This window comes from Ambystoma mexicanum, chromosome 5q, assembly GCF_040938575.1.
Source record: "Ambystoma mexicanum isolate Mex_15411 chromosome 5q, UKY_AmexF1_1, whole genome shotgun sequence".
Classification (NCBI taxonomy): Eukaryota; Metazoa; Chordata; class Amphibia; order Caudata; family Ambystomatidae; genus Ambystoma; species Ambystoma mexicanum.
Window position 1 is genome coordinate 1,382,027,969 of NC_090933.1, and position 17,147 is coordinate 1,382,045,115.

General features: G+C 48.6%; 1 protein-coding gene across 1 annotated transcript in view; it reads left to right on the forward strand.

The window, feature by feature from the left end:
* The first annotated feature begins 2,466 nt into the window (after positions 1–2,466).
* LOC138498190 (zinc finger protein 436-like) overlaps positions 2,467–17,147 on the forward strand; it is a 141,156-nt gene continuing 126,475 nt past the window's right edge. Inside the window, exon 1 of the mRNA XM_069622070.1 lies at positions 2,467–2,635. Within this exon, the coding sequence (XP_069478171.1) occupies positions 2,614–2,635 (22 nt within the window). The 5' untranslated portion in view covers positions 2,467–2,613. The remainder of the gene's footprint in view (positions 2,636–17,147) is intronic.

Consider the following 17,147-nt stretch of genomic DNA (forward strand, 5'->3'; position numbering starts at 1 on the left):
TGTTGTGTCCCTCCAACTGCAGGCAAATATAGACTGAAGCAGACGTTATAAAAGAAGTATTGGCTGATAAAGTGCCGGTCGAGTATCAGGCAGCAAGAGCTCTAAAATCTAGAATCCACTACAGCGTTGGGAATCGGATAAAGACACTAAAAAATCAGGTCAGTACGATCAGACCTAAGCGACATGGTGCAGGAAATAAATGGATATAGCATAGATAAATGGACAAATAATAGGAAAAGGTTGATAATAATTACGCATATATTGCTTTAAACAGTGGAAGAGCACGGAGGATTGTGCCAGATGGTATCCGGTAGCCAGCTATTCAGGTTGACATAGCAAAGTAACCAGTATACCGATACCGAACAGTGGCAACAAGCACATTGCATGTCGTGTCAGGGCGCATGGGTGTATTATTAATACGGCACTCAGCTGATCTTCCAGCCACGTAGGCTCACACAGCAGGGTTCTTTTATCTAAGCCTGCAGGGAACCGCTCTCTGGACATCAACTGCAGCAGCGAGCAGAACTGCTCTCTTGTCATGCACAGTTCGTAATGGTGGCTCTCACCGCTAACCCCTTTGGTCATTACCAACGGCACCCCCGCTGACGTCATCATTATTGTCAGGAGCCCACCACAAACGCAGCTCCAATGCTGCCTTCAGCGGAGCTCAAGTGTCCCAGGACGCTGCACCGGCTTGCCACCCCATCAGCTCACCTACTTCATGGGATATCGCACTGCCAACTGCCGCACGGCGTTAAAGTGCTGCCCAGCATGTCACTAGTAAGTTGGTCCTTTTGCCCCTCTCCCTCTTGCTGAAGGGCACATCCAATTACGGGAAGTTTACTCTCCCGCGGGCCACTTATTCTCTCCCAGGTCCATCAGGACTTCCTTTAAATAGGGCCTCACCCAGGCACTTCAATGTCGACCATTTTTCTGTCCCAGGTCCCCTTGGACCTCCTTTAAAATGTTCTCTCCCAGGCTGGGTTTCCTGGCTGACGCAACCGCCTTTGTGGTGCACTGTACATACAGGACGGCTCTCTCTTCCAAGCCTTTTACAGCCGCATCAGGTGTCCTGTTACTGCAAGACGGCCTAGATTGCTGGCAGGGGCCCTCTGACTGACCCCTTCAGCTGCACTCCAGCCCCCAAGTGCCTCTCACTGGTCCTGGCCCAAATGCTTGCTATGGGCAAAGGGGTCAGCTCACCTGAGGGTCCAGGGGGCTGGTGGATGTCTCCCCTTCCTCTGGTTTACAGACTGTACCTCTGATTTGTGCTGTCTGCTGCTTCATCTCACGCTCCCTTCTTTTCTTCATGTAGGCCATGTTCATGGTTTCTTAAAGTTCCTCGTCACTATTGATAAGATGTACACTGTGCTGAAAGAAGTACTCCAGAGCCTCAGGTAGGGAACAAGCTTATTTAGTAAGTTCCAGGTTACAAGGTGACACAATGGGTAAATCACGCGTAAGGTTCAAGAAGGATACATAAGAAGACCTCCACTGGCCTCCAATTTCACAGGCAGCTCACTCTAACTGGATCTTATGGAACACACAGTGCACTCACAGCTAACATTGCACCAGGAATACATGTGCAACAGTTTCCCTGAAGGGACATCCAAACGTTTGGCAACTTGTTTTGTCAAATGTCCACACATTCTGGGAAATCAGTAGATCTCGTAGAGTTGTTTTCCTGCTCAGAGATGTTCTTATTTGCGGCATCCAAAAGCACTATCAACCATGAAGCTTTCCTCAGATCCAGGGACCCTGGTTGCCAGCACTTCTGTGCGCTTTTTAACCATAGATTGATCTTTCTTCATTCCCAGCACTGTTTGGTTAATCTTTCCAATGTACAGTTAGATAATCTTCAAACGATTAACCCTTAGGAACCCACCAGACTTTCTTTCCTTTCTTCTCTCTTTTTGAAGATTGGGAGACGCCATCCAAAACATCAGTTGGATGCAGCGATTCTACCATAATATATCAACAGGATTTCCAGGGCAGGGGTGGTGCCCTCAAGGTGCCATCACTCCAACCGTCAGTTCGAGAATTCCTGTACACATTTCAGAGTTTGCCTTGGGAGTAAATCAGCAGTGTACATGCTCTGATGTTCAGTATCTGAGCAATGTGCATGCTCCTTCCACTATCCCCTTAATGGGCGTGGTTTGATGATCTCTCTCTCAACATTGTGCATGCTCTGCTTCAGAGATCTGTGGATCGGTGCCCGGGCACTGCGCATGCTCGCGTGATCAATATCTCAGCATTGCGCACACTCAGATGATCGCCATCTCGGCACTGCGCATGCTTCACTAATCGGTGGATGGGGTCTGGGCTCTGCGCATGCTCTGCTGATCGGCGTCTCATCACAGCATGTTTCAGGGATCTGTGGATCTGTTTCTGGGCTCTGCGCATGCTCTGCTGATCGGTGTCTCACTATTTCGCATGACTGTTTACCACTGTTGTGGGTCACCGTCACCAATGCCATAGAGGTCAAGCATTTTCAAACTCTCCAGGGTTTTCTGAGCGGTGGTAGTTGAGCTCCCGGAGGACCCGCACCCCCTGTCTCTTGCTCATTCGCACCCCAAATGGTGTAAATGCAGCAGAAACAATGAAGCAGTGACCATGCCGCCACCATTGACTATAGGTGAGTGACAGCCTGGGCCACTCCTCACTCTTGTAGTGAGAACCAAGTATTTTCAGGATCCATGTTGACTTGTCTCTGTTTTTCCTTCACAAACCTTCTGTGAACCCTTTCTCCTGTACATACTTGCCAACCCTACTGATTTAGGCGGTAGGATACCACTTGTTAAGCAGTCCTAACGATTTAGTGGCAACAAATACAGATTTTTAAAATGTAATTTTTTTTTTTATTTTTTTTTGACCTGGCTGCCTGAGGCCCGGCACCGCATGATCAGCATCCTCTGGTGCAGAGCCGGCCTTAGGGGGGGCGAGCCGGGCAACCGCCGGGGGCGCCATGCCCATGCCCCCCAGGGCACCATTAGCCCCTGCCACGCCAGCTCGGGGGAGTTTTTCAAGGGCTCCCCTGAGCTGGCATAGTGGGAGAAGGCGCGGCATGCAGGCTTTTGATGTAAAAGACGCCCACGGCAGCGGGCTAAATGCGTCCCTCTGCCGCGGGTGCCTTTGACAAAAGGCGCCATTAGCCCTCCACCACGCCAGCTCGGGGGAGTCTTTCAATGGCTCCCTAGAACTGGCGTGGTGGCAGAAGGCGTGGCAGACGCCTCATTGTCATTGAATGCAGCCACGGCGGCGGGCTCATTCAATGACAATGGGCTGCTGACGCGCCCTATTCCTATCATTACCTCCTCGCCTAACTATTTTTGAAACTTTAAGATTCCTACAGATTTTTGGTCACAGAATGTTAGCATGTATGCTTGTGTATGTGATGCCTGGAGGGCTCTGTGTGGGGCGGAGTGGGGGGGACGAGCGGTAGACACCTCTTTGGACATTTTGATTATTTATTTTCTCTGGATGTCATGTAAATGCTTGGAATAGTATTGTTGTAGATGAATTCATCATATGGTAATGTTTGCTTCCTCAAGGCCTGAATACTTTATTAGTGTGTCCTCGTGTTCAGCAATGAGTAAGAAGTGCATACTACAAAAGGTAAATAACTGCTGTGATGTATGTCTGCCTCTCTGCATATGTTGTTCTTTGTTTCTTAGGTAGCCTGTGTCCTGCCTGCGTGTCTGTGCCCTCCTTGTCCCCGCGTCCTACTAATAGTGGCCCTGGAAAATGGTTTCAAAGTGGCCCCATGTAGCACTGAGCAAAGATGCATAACAAACAGTCCCAACCCATCAATGGAGAGTTTGGAGAGGGTAACAGTATCCATCTTAAAGTACATTTATCCATAAATTAATGTATTTTAGGGGCCCCATGCACACAAATGTGTCTTTTCCCCAAATAAAAAGAAATGTAGAGATCCAAGAATCTTGATCCCCTGTCCCCTGAGACCGGTGTCACATGCCATAGCTTGATATGTTCTCCCTAAGAATCGCTGGCCCCCTGCTCCTTTCTCTCCTTTACAACCCATAGCTTGATACGCTGGTCCCAAGAATCTCAGTTTATTCCCTCCTCTGCCCTGTAACAAACCATAGTTTGAGTGGTGGCTGACTCGACTCCTATTTTCATATTTCATACATTGCTTTGTTTAATTTATCTTTGGTTCTTATATTCCTTTCTTTTAATTTTTGTTGCGTTCCTTGTAGCTGAGATTCTTGGCGTATGGGTGCTTGGCCCCTTACAACTTCTTGGGGTCTCGCCACAGCTGCTGCATTTATTTTCAGTTCCTACTGCCACATGTTACATCACAGTAGGCTTTTCTTGCTGCCTACTCAGCAGGAGTGCACAGATTGGATTCTGCCAATATATTGTTTGTTGTGACATATCTAGCAACATCGTCACTGATTCTCTGGAGGGAAGCGTCTCTTACGTAGCCAAGGAAAGGCAGAAGCTACCTCACTCTGACCCTGGTGGTGGCTATCTACCAGCCGACCACGTGGAAGAAGACAAACTTCAGAGAGACAGGAAAATACTGAATCAAAATAAATTTTCTGATGCCATTCCTAATGACAACTATGTGCCTTTACCACATGGCTGCATTACTTTTTGTAAACTAGACTGAGAATTCCCAAGTGTGCATGACCTACAATCTTATTTATTGCCCCCCGCCCCCCATTTTAGTACTGAGGATGACCAGAAGTGGTGAGCAAACTCTGCGTTCTAGTCTTTGGAGAAACTCAATTGAAGCTAGAAAGTTTAAAACACATGCATCTGACTCGGAGCAAGGAGAGAAGCAGCTGAATGAGAGGCAGAGACCAGAGTTGTGTGTCACTTGTTGTGATGCCAGTCAGAACTCCGTAATTGAGCAGACGGAGAGAAGCAGTATGGGGGCTGACCCGAATGGCGTGAGGAGGAGCAGAACTGAGAAAAGTGCATCTCTGTGTGACCGCGGGCCGCTGGTGCCGCCCGACGCGAAGGAAGGCAATGCAAGAGCACACCGACTAACGGGACAGGATCCCAGCCAACAAACAGTAAGTGAAAAAGGAGAGATGCAAGAAGCGCCACAACCACCCGGTAAGCCCAGGCAGAGTGAACCGGTTACCGGGGAGGTCGAGGGTGAATCCTGCATCACCTTAAAGACGCGAAAGAACACAATTGAACCTATTGCTATAAGAACAAGCAATATTATTAAAGGGTCCGTGACCTAAATCGGGAGAGAGAGAGAACTGCAAATATGGAGAATGTTGCGAAAGGGTCATCGACCCAAATCTGGGGAAAAGAGAGTCATACAAATATGGACAGTGTTGTAAGAGGGTCAATGACTGAAACCTGGGAAAGAGAGAGGAATACAGATATGAACAGTCTTGTGAAATGGTCAGCAACCCAGTACTGGGAAAGAGAGATTAATACAAGTACGCAATATCTGGAACAAGAGAGGAATACAAGTATGGATTGTGTTGTGAAAGGGTTGATGACCCAATACCTAGAAACAGATACTAAGACAGAGAAGAACAGTGTTAAGAAAGGGTCAGTGACCCAATATTGGAAAGACATTATTTCATGGATGAGAGAAAGAGTACGTGGAGAATGGATCTGACCCTCACCCTAGTACATATTACCAAAATGTACAAGGTAAATGTATCTGATTTCAGTTCAACAAAACCATGCAAAAGTTCAAACTAATAATTCCCCCCAAAGTACTCCCTGTGTCCAGGGTTTGATTCCCTTTCCCTGGATCAATTCAGGAAATAATTGGCAAAGAGTTTGATTCAACAAAGTTCCATTCAGTTCAACACAAAATGTGTTTTCCATTCAATGTATCCTTCCACTTGGCAAAGTAAATGTTCACAAAACACTTGTTCAAAATTACAGCAACTGTTTCCTCCACAAAGCGTTCTTCCCAGAAGGTAAAGCAGACATAAGGATACCACAATATTCTTCCAATGGAATAACTTTGTCACGATAGCACACCAAATGTCTTTTGCTATGCAACAGTTTGTCAGGATGATAAAGTTAACAGTTTCTTTTCACCACACCTTTTTGCCACAACCACACTTCTTTAAAACAACTGCTTCTTTCCTGGTATATTCGCCTGCCACAACTAAGTACAACTGGTTCATTTCCTAGTTTACTCGCCTGCCAGGAAGAAAAAACTCCTATAACTACAATTGATCTTTTGTTTTAGTGGCAATGTTTGTTCCAGGGTTCTCCACACCAGTATCCCATGTGAGGAGAGTTGGACAATGGTTGCCTGTCTCTATATTCTCTTGACTGTTGGCAATGTGGGTTAAAGGTTTCCCCAAGTTGATGTCTGAGAAAATGAGCATTGTTGTTTCTTTACTCTACTTCCTCGGTATTCAAATGTATCTCCTACTGCAAAATTTTCTTTGAGCACCCCAGGGTTACCTTTTTACTTCAGGCCTGGGGTTCTCTCCCCGCTGCCGTTCACGAGACTGCTTCCTGCTCCGCGCACTCTGCATAACCACACGCCTTCTCTTCCCATGTCGGCTTCTGCTGAGGTTCTTCCTTCTCCTTCGGTGGCCTCTCTCCTGATTGCATCTGTCTCTACTACTACTCCTTCCTTCCGCTGTGGCTCATTCTGGTATTTAAATGTCCCACGTATAGTGTTCTCATCCTCATAAGAGGAATACAGCATCTTTCCTAAGGGCGTCACCACTTCCCCTTGACAGCCATCTCTTCCCATGTGATCCTCCCTCATAATACCACTCCCAGGGTTAGTATCATGTAGCGGCTGCCTTCTCTTGGCCACATGGGAGGAGACTTTATGCTGGGGTTCAGCAATGACTCAGCAGAATTCATCACATATCCTTACCCTAAAGACTCGGCCTCCCGTTCCAGTTTCTTTATCCTGACCCGAACCAACAGCCTCCCCCATATCAAAAGTAAGTTTTTGGGTGTCCCAGTCCCAAAAAGGTCTCCTGAGGATAGTCCATCCTTTTCCCGTGAATTGAATGGGGAATAAGGGAAATCGTTTTCTGCTTCTCCTCTATGGGGTTGTTAGCTGTTCTGAAATGTACTTGGACCACCCGAAGGATCCACTGATCCAAATGAGAAATTTCACTACCTAAAACCAGTTGAGTCAGAAGGTCAGATATTACTGCTACTAATAACGACACCTCCTTTCCCAATATGGTAACATAAAGCTGGGTTAATGGGTGTCCCTTTGACCATGACCACAACCTACAGTTCTCTTTCCAGTAGGTTTACAATCTGAAGGAAGAAGATCTGCTTTTATGGCACATCCCCTACTTCCTGTTTCTAAGTGAGCCCAAACAGTTTTCCCCTGTATTATTACTAGAATTCGATACTGATTCTTCTCCCCTGTACAAAGCATAACATCAGTGTTTTCAAAAGACATCGGGTCTCATTTATAAGCATGGCGGTCCAGGAACTACGGTACTGGTAAGCATGCCGGTACCGTAGTTCCCGGACCGCCATACTACAAGCTTTGCTCGGGGGCGCCTGTCAGCCTGCCAGGTCTGGCCTGACGGGCAGAGTGGCACCCGCGAGCACAGCATGTCGGATGCCCCGGCACCATTCTGAATGGTGCCAGTGCATCCGACGTCCTATTCCCATTCAGCCCTATGGGGCCGAATGGGGATGGGGAGTCCCTTATTGCTGACACCCACAAATGGGCAATTACCGGGTCAGCCGAACTCGGCATGACCCGTTTCTTGCCCATTCGCAGGTGCCGGTAAAAATGCAACATGGGTGGCAGTCGTGCCGGTTTTGCCGGCATGGCTACCGCCGGAGATGTAATGCGGCACATTGGGTCTTATTACGAGTCCAGCGGTAGCCCTGCTGGTGCATCTGACGGGTTGCTGCCGGACTTGTAACATTTTACCGGCGCCTGGCTTCCTGTTGCCACTGGGACATTACAGGCGGGAAAGTCATTTGCTGGAAAATGTAAGTCCTCATTCCTGTGGAGTCCCACAGGACTGCATGGGAATGGGGACACAGAAGCACCGGCACCATTGCTGACGGTGCCGGTTCTTCCATGGCAACTCTGCCTGCCAGGGCCGCTGCGTCCGGCAGGGTCAGACCTGTCGAGCGCAGTAGCCCCAGCAGGCAGACTTGTAGTGTGGTGGTCCAGAAACAAGGGTGCCGGTAAGCTTACTGACACCCTTGTTTCCGGACTGCCACAGTTGTAATGAGCCCATTGTTTTTCTGGAGTGAAAAGACATAGGGTTTCATTACGAGGTCAGCGGTAATCCGCTGGTGCTACCAGCAGGTTGCCATCGACCTCCTAACACTGTTTCCTCCGCCTGATATCCCAGTGCCACCAGGACATTACAAGTCGCAGCGGGTCGGGATGTCAGGTGGCGGAAACTGTAACTTTTCATTCGTGTGGAGTCCCATAGGACTGTATGGGAATGTGGACTCAGAAGCACCGGCGTGGTTGTCAATGGTGCTGGTGCTTCCGTGAAGGCAATACCGGTAGGGGCCAGAATTCCCAGCAGGTCAGACCTGCCGGAGGATATCTGGCCCCTACCATCATTGTCGTATTCTTGTGGTCCGGAAAGGGTGCCGGTACTTTGCTACCAGCACCCTTATTTCCGGACCGCCAGACTTGTAATGAGGCCCATAGTGTTTCCACAAGAGAGCCTGTCATCTACCTTTTTCCGCATTTCTGGTTTCTTAGAGATCTGGTGTTAATGCAGTGGGCACTGATGGGCAAGATGTTTGAAAATCCCATAAATAAAACAGCAGATGTAGCAATATCCTATGGATCTCTCTCTCCCCACCTTCCTTACATGGCTATACCATCCGCTGCAATTCCATGTGCATTTGTTGTGGGATCTAGTTCATCATCCCCATTATCAAAGAAATCTTCATCAACATTTTCTTTTTCTCTTAACCCCTTAAGTGCCATGGGTATTTCTCCCCAGTGCCAGGGCCTTTTTTGGTGATTTCGGTATGTGGCCATTCAATGGCTTGTAACTTTTTTGTTACATGAGGTATCTCGGTGAAATTTGGCTCCTTTTTTCGCACATGTAGGCGGTCGTAACGCCAGCCAAGAATCCTAGGTTGCTGTAGGGGGATGAGAGAAAATAAGCAAAAAGGGCGAAAATTTAGGGTTTTTTAAAAAAATGCCAATAAAATGATGTACAAAGAAGCCTGTGTTTTTTTCCTTGTAAGAGCTAGGAACAAATGGTTTGCTGTTCTGAATTCCGCAATTTCCTGGCTTTCAAGAACATGTTGAGTGGAAACAAAAAAAAATTATTTTGATGTGGTTATCAACCGTTTTGTGAGAGGTAGGCGATTTTGGCCATTTTTGCCAATTGGACATGCATGGACGGAATGGAAGAAAAGGGTAGGAAAGCCAAAATGGAGGACAGAAAGGCAAGTATTTCTGAAAAGGAGACACAATTCTAAGTTTCGGAAGGGGTGATTTGCGTAGGTCAGGCAACAACTAGGTAGGGGAAACTGCCATAGATTGGGGGAAAAGCAGGAAAATGACCGAAAAAAAAGGTATGTGTTGGACATGTTTGGCTTGGTACGGCAATGGCTTCTATGAATTTTGAGAAAAGCAATGCTCCGCTACATTCCCCCGACTCTTGCAGTTAGGAGAGCACACATTTTTTGTAGTGTTTTACAAAAAAAGCAATGCCACAAGCCAAACACTGAGCCATGGTACACAGGAGTTTTACGCTCACGGCCTGAACAGACGCACTTAGCATGTGTAAATCGGGAAAACCAATGTGATGAGGAACGGCAAGCATACATTTTTTGAAAGAGCACAGGCAGACCTTTTCAAGGGTAGGTGACTTGTGCAGGTTAAAAAAGTGTATAGTGCCTAAAGCAGCGACTAAATGTAGGTCACATTTGGGAAATCAAAGGGTTGTGTGACAAAGGCCACCAGCAAATGGGTCAAAACGTTATGAAAACCACAAAAACACAACACATGGCCTACCGTCCCGCGTTCCCACAGGTGTCCCGATGAAAACGGTACCTCACATGTGTGGGTGCACCTACCTGGCCGCCAAGGGGAAAGCCTAAAACACAAGTAACGCCAAGTCTGTTTTCAGACCGGAATTTGAGACGCTCTGCCGACCGGCACAACATACAGATATGGGCCTCGGGTGTCCAAGCCACCGGGGAAAACAGGGAACCCCATGCATTTCTGAAAAGAGGACACCCGTGGGAATCCACAGAGGTATGATATGCCCAAATCGCCCCAGAATGTATTACCCAGACACCCCCGCAAAGTCCGAAATGTGGGAAAAAAATGCATTTTCCGCACATTTCGCTCGGCTCACCCATCGAAACACGCCCCCAACAACACATGGCCTACCATCCCGCGTTCCCACAGGTGTCCCGATGAAAACGGTACCTCATATGTATGGGTGCACCTACCTGGGCACGAAGGAATAAGGCTAAACCACTGCTATCCCCCCCTAAGGGTTTGGGGAGCCAACCTACAGATTTAGGCCTGGGATGTTGCAGCCACCAAGAAAAACAGGGACCCCCATGCATTTCCGAAAATAAGACACCCGTGGGAATCCGCAGAGGTATGATTTGCACAAATCGCCACAGAATTTTTTACCCAGACACCCCTGCAGACCGGAATTTGAGACCCTCTGCCGACCGGCACAACATACAGATATGGGCCTCGGGTGTCCAAGCCACCAAGGAAAACAGGGAACCCCATGCATTTCTGAAAAGAGGACACCCGTGGGAATCCGCGGAGGTAAGATATGCCCAAATCGCCCTAGAATTTATTAACCAGACACCCCTGCAAAGTCCGAAATGTGGGGAAAAAAACGCATTTTCCGCACATTTTGCTCGGCTCACCCATCGAAACACGCCCCCAACAACACATGGCCTACCGTTCCGCGTTCCCACAGGTGTCCCGATGAAAACGGTACCTCACATGTGTGGGTGCACCTACCTGGCCGCCAAGAGGAAAGCCTAAAACACAAGTAACCCCAAGTCTGTTTTCAGACCGGAATTTGAGACGCTCTGCCGACCGGCACAACATACAGATATGGGCCTCGGGTGTCCATGCCACCGGGGAAAACGGGGAAACCCATGCATTTTTGAAAAGAGGACATCTGTGGGAATCCGCAGAGGTAAGATAGGCCCAAATCGCCCTAGAATGTATTAACCAGACACGCCTGCAAAGTCCGAAATGTGGGGGAAAAAACGCATTTTCCGCACATTTCGCTCGGCTCACCCATCGAAACACGCCCCCAACAACACATGGCCTACCGTCACGCGTTCCCACAGGTGTCCCGATGAAAACGGTACCTCACATGTGTGGGTGCACCTACCTGGCCGCCAAGGGGAAAGCCTAAAACACAAGTAACCCCAAGTCTGTTTTCAGACCGGAATTTGAGACGCTCTGCCGACCGGCACAACATGCAGATATGGGCCTCGGGTGTCCAAGCCACCAGGGAAAACAGGGTACCCTATGCATTTCCGAAAAGAGGACACCGTGGGAATCCGCAGAGGTATGATTTGCCCAAATCACCCCAGAATTTATTACCCAGACACCCCCGCAAAGTCCGGAGGGGGGGGTCACACCGAACGGAGGGGGGTCACGTCATGCAGTCCTTCCTAGGAGGCTCAGGGAGGGCTGCATGAGGTGTCTCCCCAGCCATTTGGGGTGGGGGAGAGGGCCACCACAAAAGGTGGGTCTGGACCCCCAATAGATGGGGCAGTAGGGCTCTGGCACCCTGGGGCCAGATTGGCACACTAATGTGGCCATCTGCGCCAAGCAAAGTTGGGTAAACAAAGAAAATAATACAAAATTGTAGGCTGCTTTTTAGGGGGGCTGAGGGACACCCTAAATTGGCAGCGAATGTTGTACTGCAACGGGGGGCACTCTTCCCCCCCACCCCAATTGGAGGTCCCCACCTCATGCATCCCTCCCTGGCGTCAGATGCCCCTTCCTAGGAGCAGATATCTGCCCCCAGGGAGGGTTGCATGAGGTGGGGCCCTCCATTTGGGGTGCGGGGGGGTTAGTGCACCCCCCCGTTGTAGTACAACATTCGCTGCCAATTTAGGGTGCCCCTCAGCCCCCCCTAAAATGCAGCCTACGATTATGGATTTTTTTTTTTGTTTACCCAAGTTCACTTGGCACAGATGGCCACATTAGTGTGCCAATCTGCCGCCACGGTGCCCAAACCCTACTGCCCCATCTATTGGGGGTCCTGCCCCACCTTTTGTGGTGGCCCTCTCCTCACCCACACCGAGTGGAGGGGGGGCACATCATGCAGTCCTTCCTAGGAGGCTCAGGGAGGGCTGCATGAGGTGTCCCTCCCAGACCCACAATAGATGGGGCAGTAGGGTTTGGAAAGGAGAGGATCTCCCCTTTCCAACGATACCCGCCTCGATCTCCGGCTTGAAATACAGCCGGAGATCGAGGCGGAGCAAGAAGGTCTCTTACCTTCTCTCTTCCCCGCAGCAGCCGAAAATGGCTGCTGCGGGGAGTTTCACACCGACGTGCGTTACACACGCCGACGTGAAACTGAAGGTAATCCAGCCCCCTGGCAGTGAGGGGGGACCTCCCCCTCACATAGCCCGGGCTTGGATTACAGTTTTGCTCGATCCCTGCTTTGCAGGGATCGAGCAAAACTGAGTGCCTAAACCGACGACCCGGCTCGTCGGTGGCACTTAAGGGGTTAACATTATATCCTCAGATTCCATAAAAGTAGACAAACTTAAACTTTGCGGTATTTACAGTGATTGTCATCTTCAGACATGACACAAAGACCATACAAACCATAAAAATATTAATTTTCACACAAATTACAAGCTTAGACATTTCTTTTCTTAACAAAAAAGGTATACATTTTGGATCTTCATTCGCACCCTCCTTTGCAATGAAATGACCAGTGAATCCTTAGGGCGTACTTAAACTTTATGCCTGCTGCTGCTCCTGTGCCAGTGGAGGGCTGCTGTTTTCTCTTTCGTATCACTAAGATGTATCCAATTCTTGTTGCCTTCCACCATCACAGCCGTCAGAGTTGAGTAGATCACTCAGGGAGGCCCATGGAAATGCTGCTTGTTCCAACGATGCACACAGGTGCGGACGTAGATCCTATCTCCTGGGAGTAGCTGTGTCTTTGTTGATCGTCAGTAGTCTCGCCGTTTTCTCCTGTTGTCTGTTGGTGAAAAGACACAACCTGTGAAGATATAATTTTAACGCTTTTCGTAAAAGCCCCTAAAGCCCTTAACTCCTCTCCTATGGCGGCTACTGTCTTGTGTGCATCTGAAGCCATGCGTGCAGGTGATTGGTGGTGTGTTTAGCCTAGGCCCGTCATGATTTCGTGTGGGCTCAAATGGTGGTCCTTCCCTCCTCCCCTGGCTGATTTCCCAGGTAAACAATACCAGCAGAAGGCCAATAGTGCCAGGATTCTTTCATTCATTGCGTAACTTGGCCGAACGGGCCTTAAGGACCCCATTTAGTCTATCTGTGGATCCAGTTGGCCTGCGGGTGGTAAACCGAGCATAACCTGTGCTTGATCCCTAACGGTGAAGTCATTTCTGCAAACAAAGCATTAAAGAAGTAGGTTCCATTGTCGGATTTTAGGACCTCACAAATTCCCCACTGCGGAAACACTTCTCTCACCAGAAATCTTGCTGCCGATTCCTCCCCTTCCTCTGGTTGCAGGGACCAACCACTTTCCAGAGTGGATCCCTGTTACCACCATTCCCATTCAGACCTACTGCTCTTTCGAATGCCTGGTCTGCAGGCTCTCTTTCTCTCAGTATTCAGGGTTTACACAATAGGCTTGCAGTACTATGGAACAAGGAAACACTGACCAAAACTTTGTATCAAAAAGAATATATATATTTATATTACACACTCTCTTACGTCCACGCACACATCACTATCATTAAAGCAAGTTAAAACAGTCAAGAAAAGAAAGTATACACAACTCCCTATTTAAATTGTAGACAAGTTTGAGCAAGAGTGAAAACTGAGCAAAACAGCAATTTCTTCAGAGGGAGGGAAAGGACAAGTTATACAGGGTTAGACTCCTAAACACACCAGCAACACTTCCCAATTGGATTGTGAACAAGTTAGGCAAAGCAATACTTTAGTATGAGCAATACTTTGGTGAAAGCCTAGCAAAATGGCAGCAATATAGAAAGGGGAAGGAAAGGTGGTTATAAGAGTTTTAGGTGCACCAACACATTTCTTAGTGAAAAGCAGTCTAGAAAAGGCAGTTGTAAAAGATTTAGCCAGAGTCAAGAGGCCTGTGCCAGAGTCAATGGTACAAGGCAAGTGCCCAGGTTCAAACGATTCTAGTAGCTGCAGTCAAGTCTTTGTTTAACGATTTGAAAAGGTGGTTGCAGAAGATAAAAGATAATGTTAGACGAAAGGGGCGGCCAACCCAAGAGGTAAGTAAAGGATTTAAAACACCTTTAGCAGTACCCAACAAAACGGGAGGCCTGGCGGAACAATGTACCTTGAAAAGTGGAAGAGGCTCCTGCAGTGGCTGTAGTTCCTGGCAGTTCCTGCAGTTCGGGAGATCCAGCAGAGGAAGAGAGGCTCTTGTCGTGGAGGAAGCTTCAAGTTACGGCACTGCCCAGGGATGAAGCCAGCCCCGGTGATGCCAAAACGAAATAAAAGGTATGCTCCTTTAAATCGCGGTCGTGGTGGACGGGTGCCTGGCTATCCGGTCTCCTAGTGCTGGGCACTGGCAATTCGAGCAAGGCAGGTCCTGGAAGGCAATTGGCAAACTGGTTGGCCCCACCAGCTCAAGGGAAGAAGACTCTTGCAGGTGAAGATCTTCTCGAGTCGTTGAAGAAAAGTGGTGAGGATCTGCAGCAGGGCTTCACCGGTGGTTCAGTCGTTGCAGATGTCGTCAGCTTCTCTCCTCTTTGGGTTTCTTAGTTCCAGTGGCAACGTCTTGTCTTCCAGCCCTCAGAGCCCTGCTTTTATGCAGAAAAAAACCCATTAATACAGCCTAGCTGTCACTCACACAGTGGGTTGGCTATCCTGGCGGGATAACCCCCCAGCCTATCAGGGCAGAGTGCGACTTGGGTTGCCTAGGTAACCCTGTCCAGGGTGCCTATTCCCCCTCCCACACATCCTGTCTACCCCAGACTCAGTGAAAGGAGGCTTCTGGGCAGAAGCCCGCCAAAAGGACGAACAAAGGATCCCCAACCTGGGTTAGGATTTCAGAGAAAGACACGAGAAAGAAATATTATCAAAGATCTGGCAATGAAAACCTACCGGAGTAAAGTTAATATTAAAATAAACCGGCGGTATGTTAGAGGCTGTCAGTAAAAGTGGTAGCCTCGAACAATGGGAAAATCCCATTGGAAATTATTTGCGGTCTAATATTTACGGTAGTAACCACTGCTACCAGCCAGACACTTTGGAGAGAGGGACCCCCTCGAAAATGAACACCAGGGAAAAACTATTAACCCTTTCCAGTACTTCCATAGTAAGATGGGTTGTACTGGTTTTGTTCATAACTATTGACTAGTAAAGTCAATGGGGACTTTACATGCCCTGGGAGACAGTAGTCAGTCCCAGGGTATGGAGTCTATGTTTGGGGGTCACTATGACACCCCTGTGGTACTGCACTGAGGGTGCTGTGTAACACACATGTAAAAAGATGATACCTATGAGTGTGAGAAAAACCCCATAGACCATAAGCACAAAAAATAGCCTACAACACACATCAGCAATCTGTCAAAGAGTGGGAAAAAGAGTCTCACTCTTAGCAGGAGGAAAAAATAAACCCTTGAAATCCAGCAAAGCTGCTGGGGGACTCTATAGGCAAGGGAAATTAGCCTTACAAGAGAATTTTCCCTAACACTCCTACTCCCAACTCTTCCGGCTGGCTTAGGAGCTTTCCGCGACCTATGCGACTTGCTCTCTCTACATTCTACCCTCTGGTCGTACATAAACAGCGGGCCAGAACTTGGATGCTCTCCTCTCAACAGACACCCCACTCTCTGTCCCTCTCACTACTTCACTCTCGAGGACTAATCACTCTCTTCTACATTGCCTCCCACCTACAAGGTTTTCCGACCCATGAAAAAAGTGTCTGTGGCTGCCTTTGCTTCCACCTACTCCCCTCCTCCTACTCCTGCGGCTGCCTCCCACCCGGACACAGCCCTCTCTAACCTTCATCTCTCCGTCTCCAATACTATCGACATCCTTGCCCCTGTCATGAGGTTCAAAAAAGTGCAACTCTTGGTATGACTCCGATCTGGTTGACCTTAAGCGCAAGTGCAGGGCAGGAGAACAGAAATGGGGATCTTCAGGTGCACCCTCTGATAAGCTGGCCTGCCGCCTGCTGCAAAGGCAAAATAGACTCTGCATCCGGGTCAATAAAAGAGTCCATATTCAAGCCTGAATCTCTACAGCATCCAACAACACGGCCAAACTTTTCAAAGTCTGTAAGGAGCTTTCCAACCCTATTGTAGGCTCATCCTCTATTGCACCCACCCAGGCCCTCTCCTCTGCAGGCCCTGGCAGCACACTTCCCCTCCAAAACTCAACACATCCTGTCCACTCTGTTAGGAAAGATTTCGCTTTACTGCACCTTTCCTTCCATCTTTATGGAACCCCCAAACATTTTGCTTGTACAATGCAGCTTACACTGCAGTACAATGGGGTGCATTTTTGTTTTGCCCTAGACTAACACTCACAGGATTTTTGGTTACTCTAGAGGTGCTAAAAGGATAGGCTGGTGGCAGCAGTGACTTTTCCCCACATTTTGGGGATTTTCGTTTTAGCTTTACCGCATTTACCACGTTTGGCTACTAACTGTGGCTTCTGGTCAAACATGGCCACGAGATTGCTCGCCTGTTCTTTTGACATCTTGTCCTTTAGCCTTCTTCCTGGCCTGAAAGGAGGGAGCTTTTGGCGGGCTACTGGAGGGCTGTGTGTGTTTGCAGGCAGGATGTGGGTGGGTCTGTCGGACCCCAATCCACAAACTGGTTTCAGTGTGTCTGAGTGGTATGCATGAATGTTCCCACCAGTAGTCCTGATTGGACCCTTGCTGGGGGCTGAGGGGGGGCTAGTCCTACTATTGGCTAGTGGGAGTTTCAGCTCTTACCTGGCATTTAGGATAAGAAGAGGACCCCTGCACCCATTCTTCAGAGATCCTGGAGGAACCTGAAGGAGCCAAGTATCCTATCCA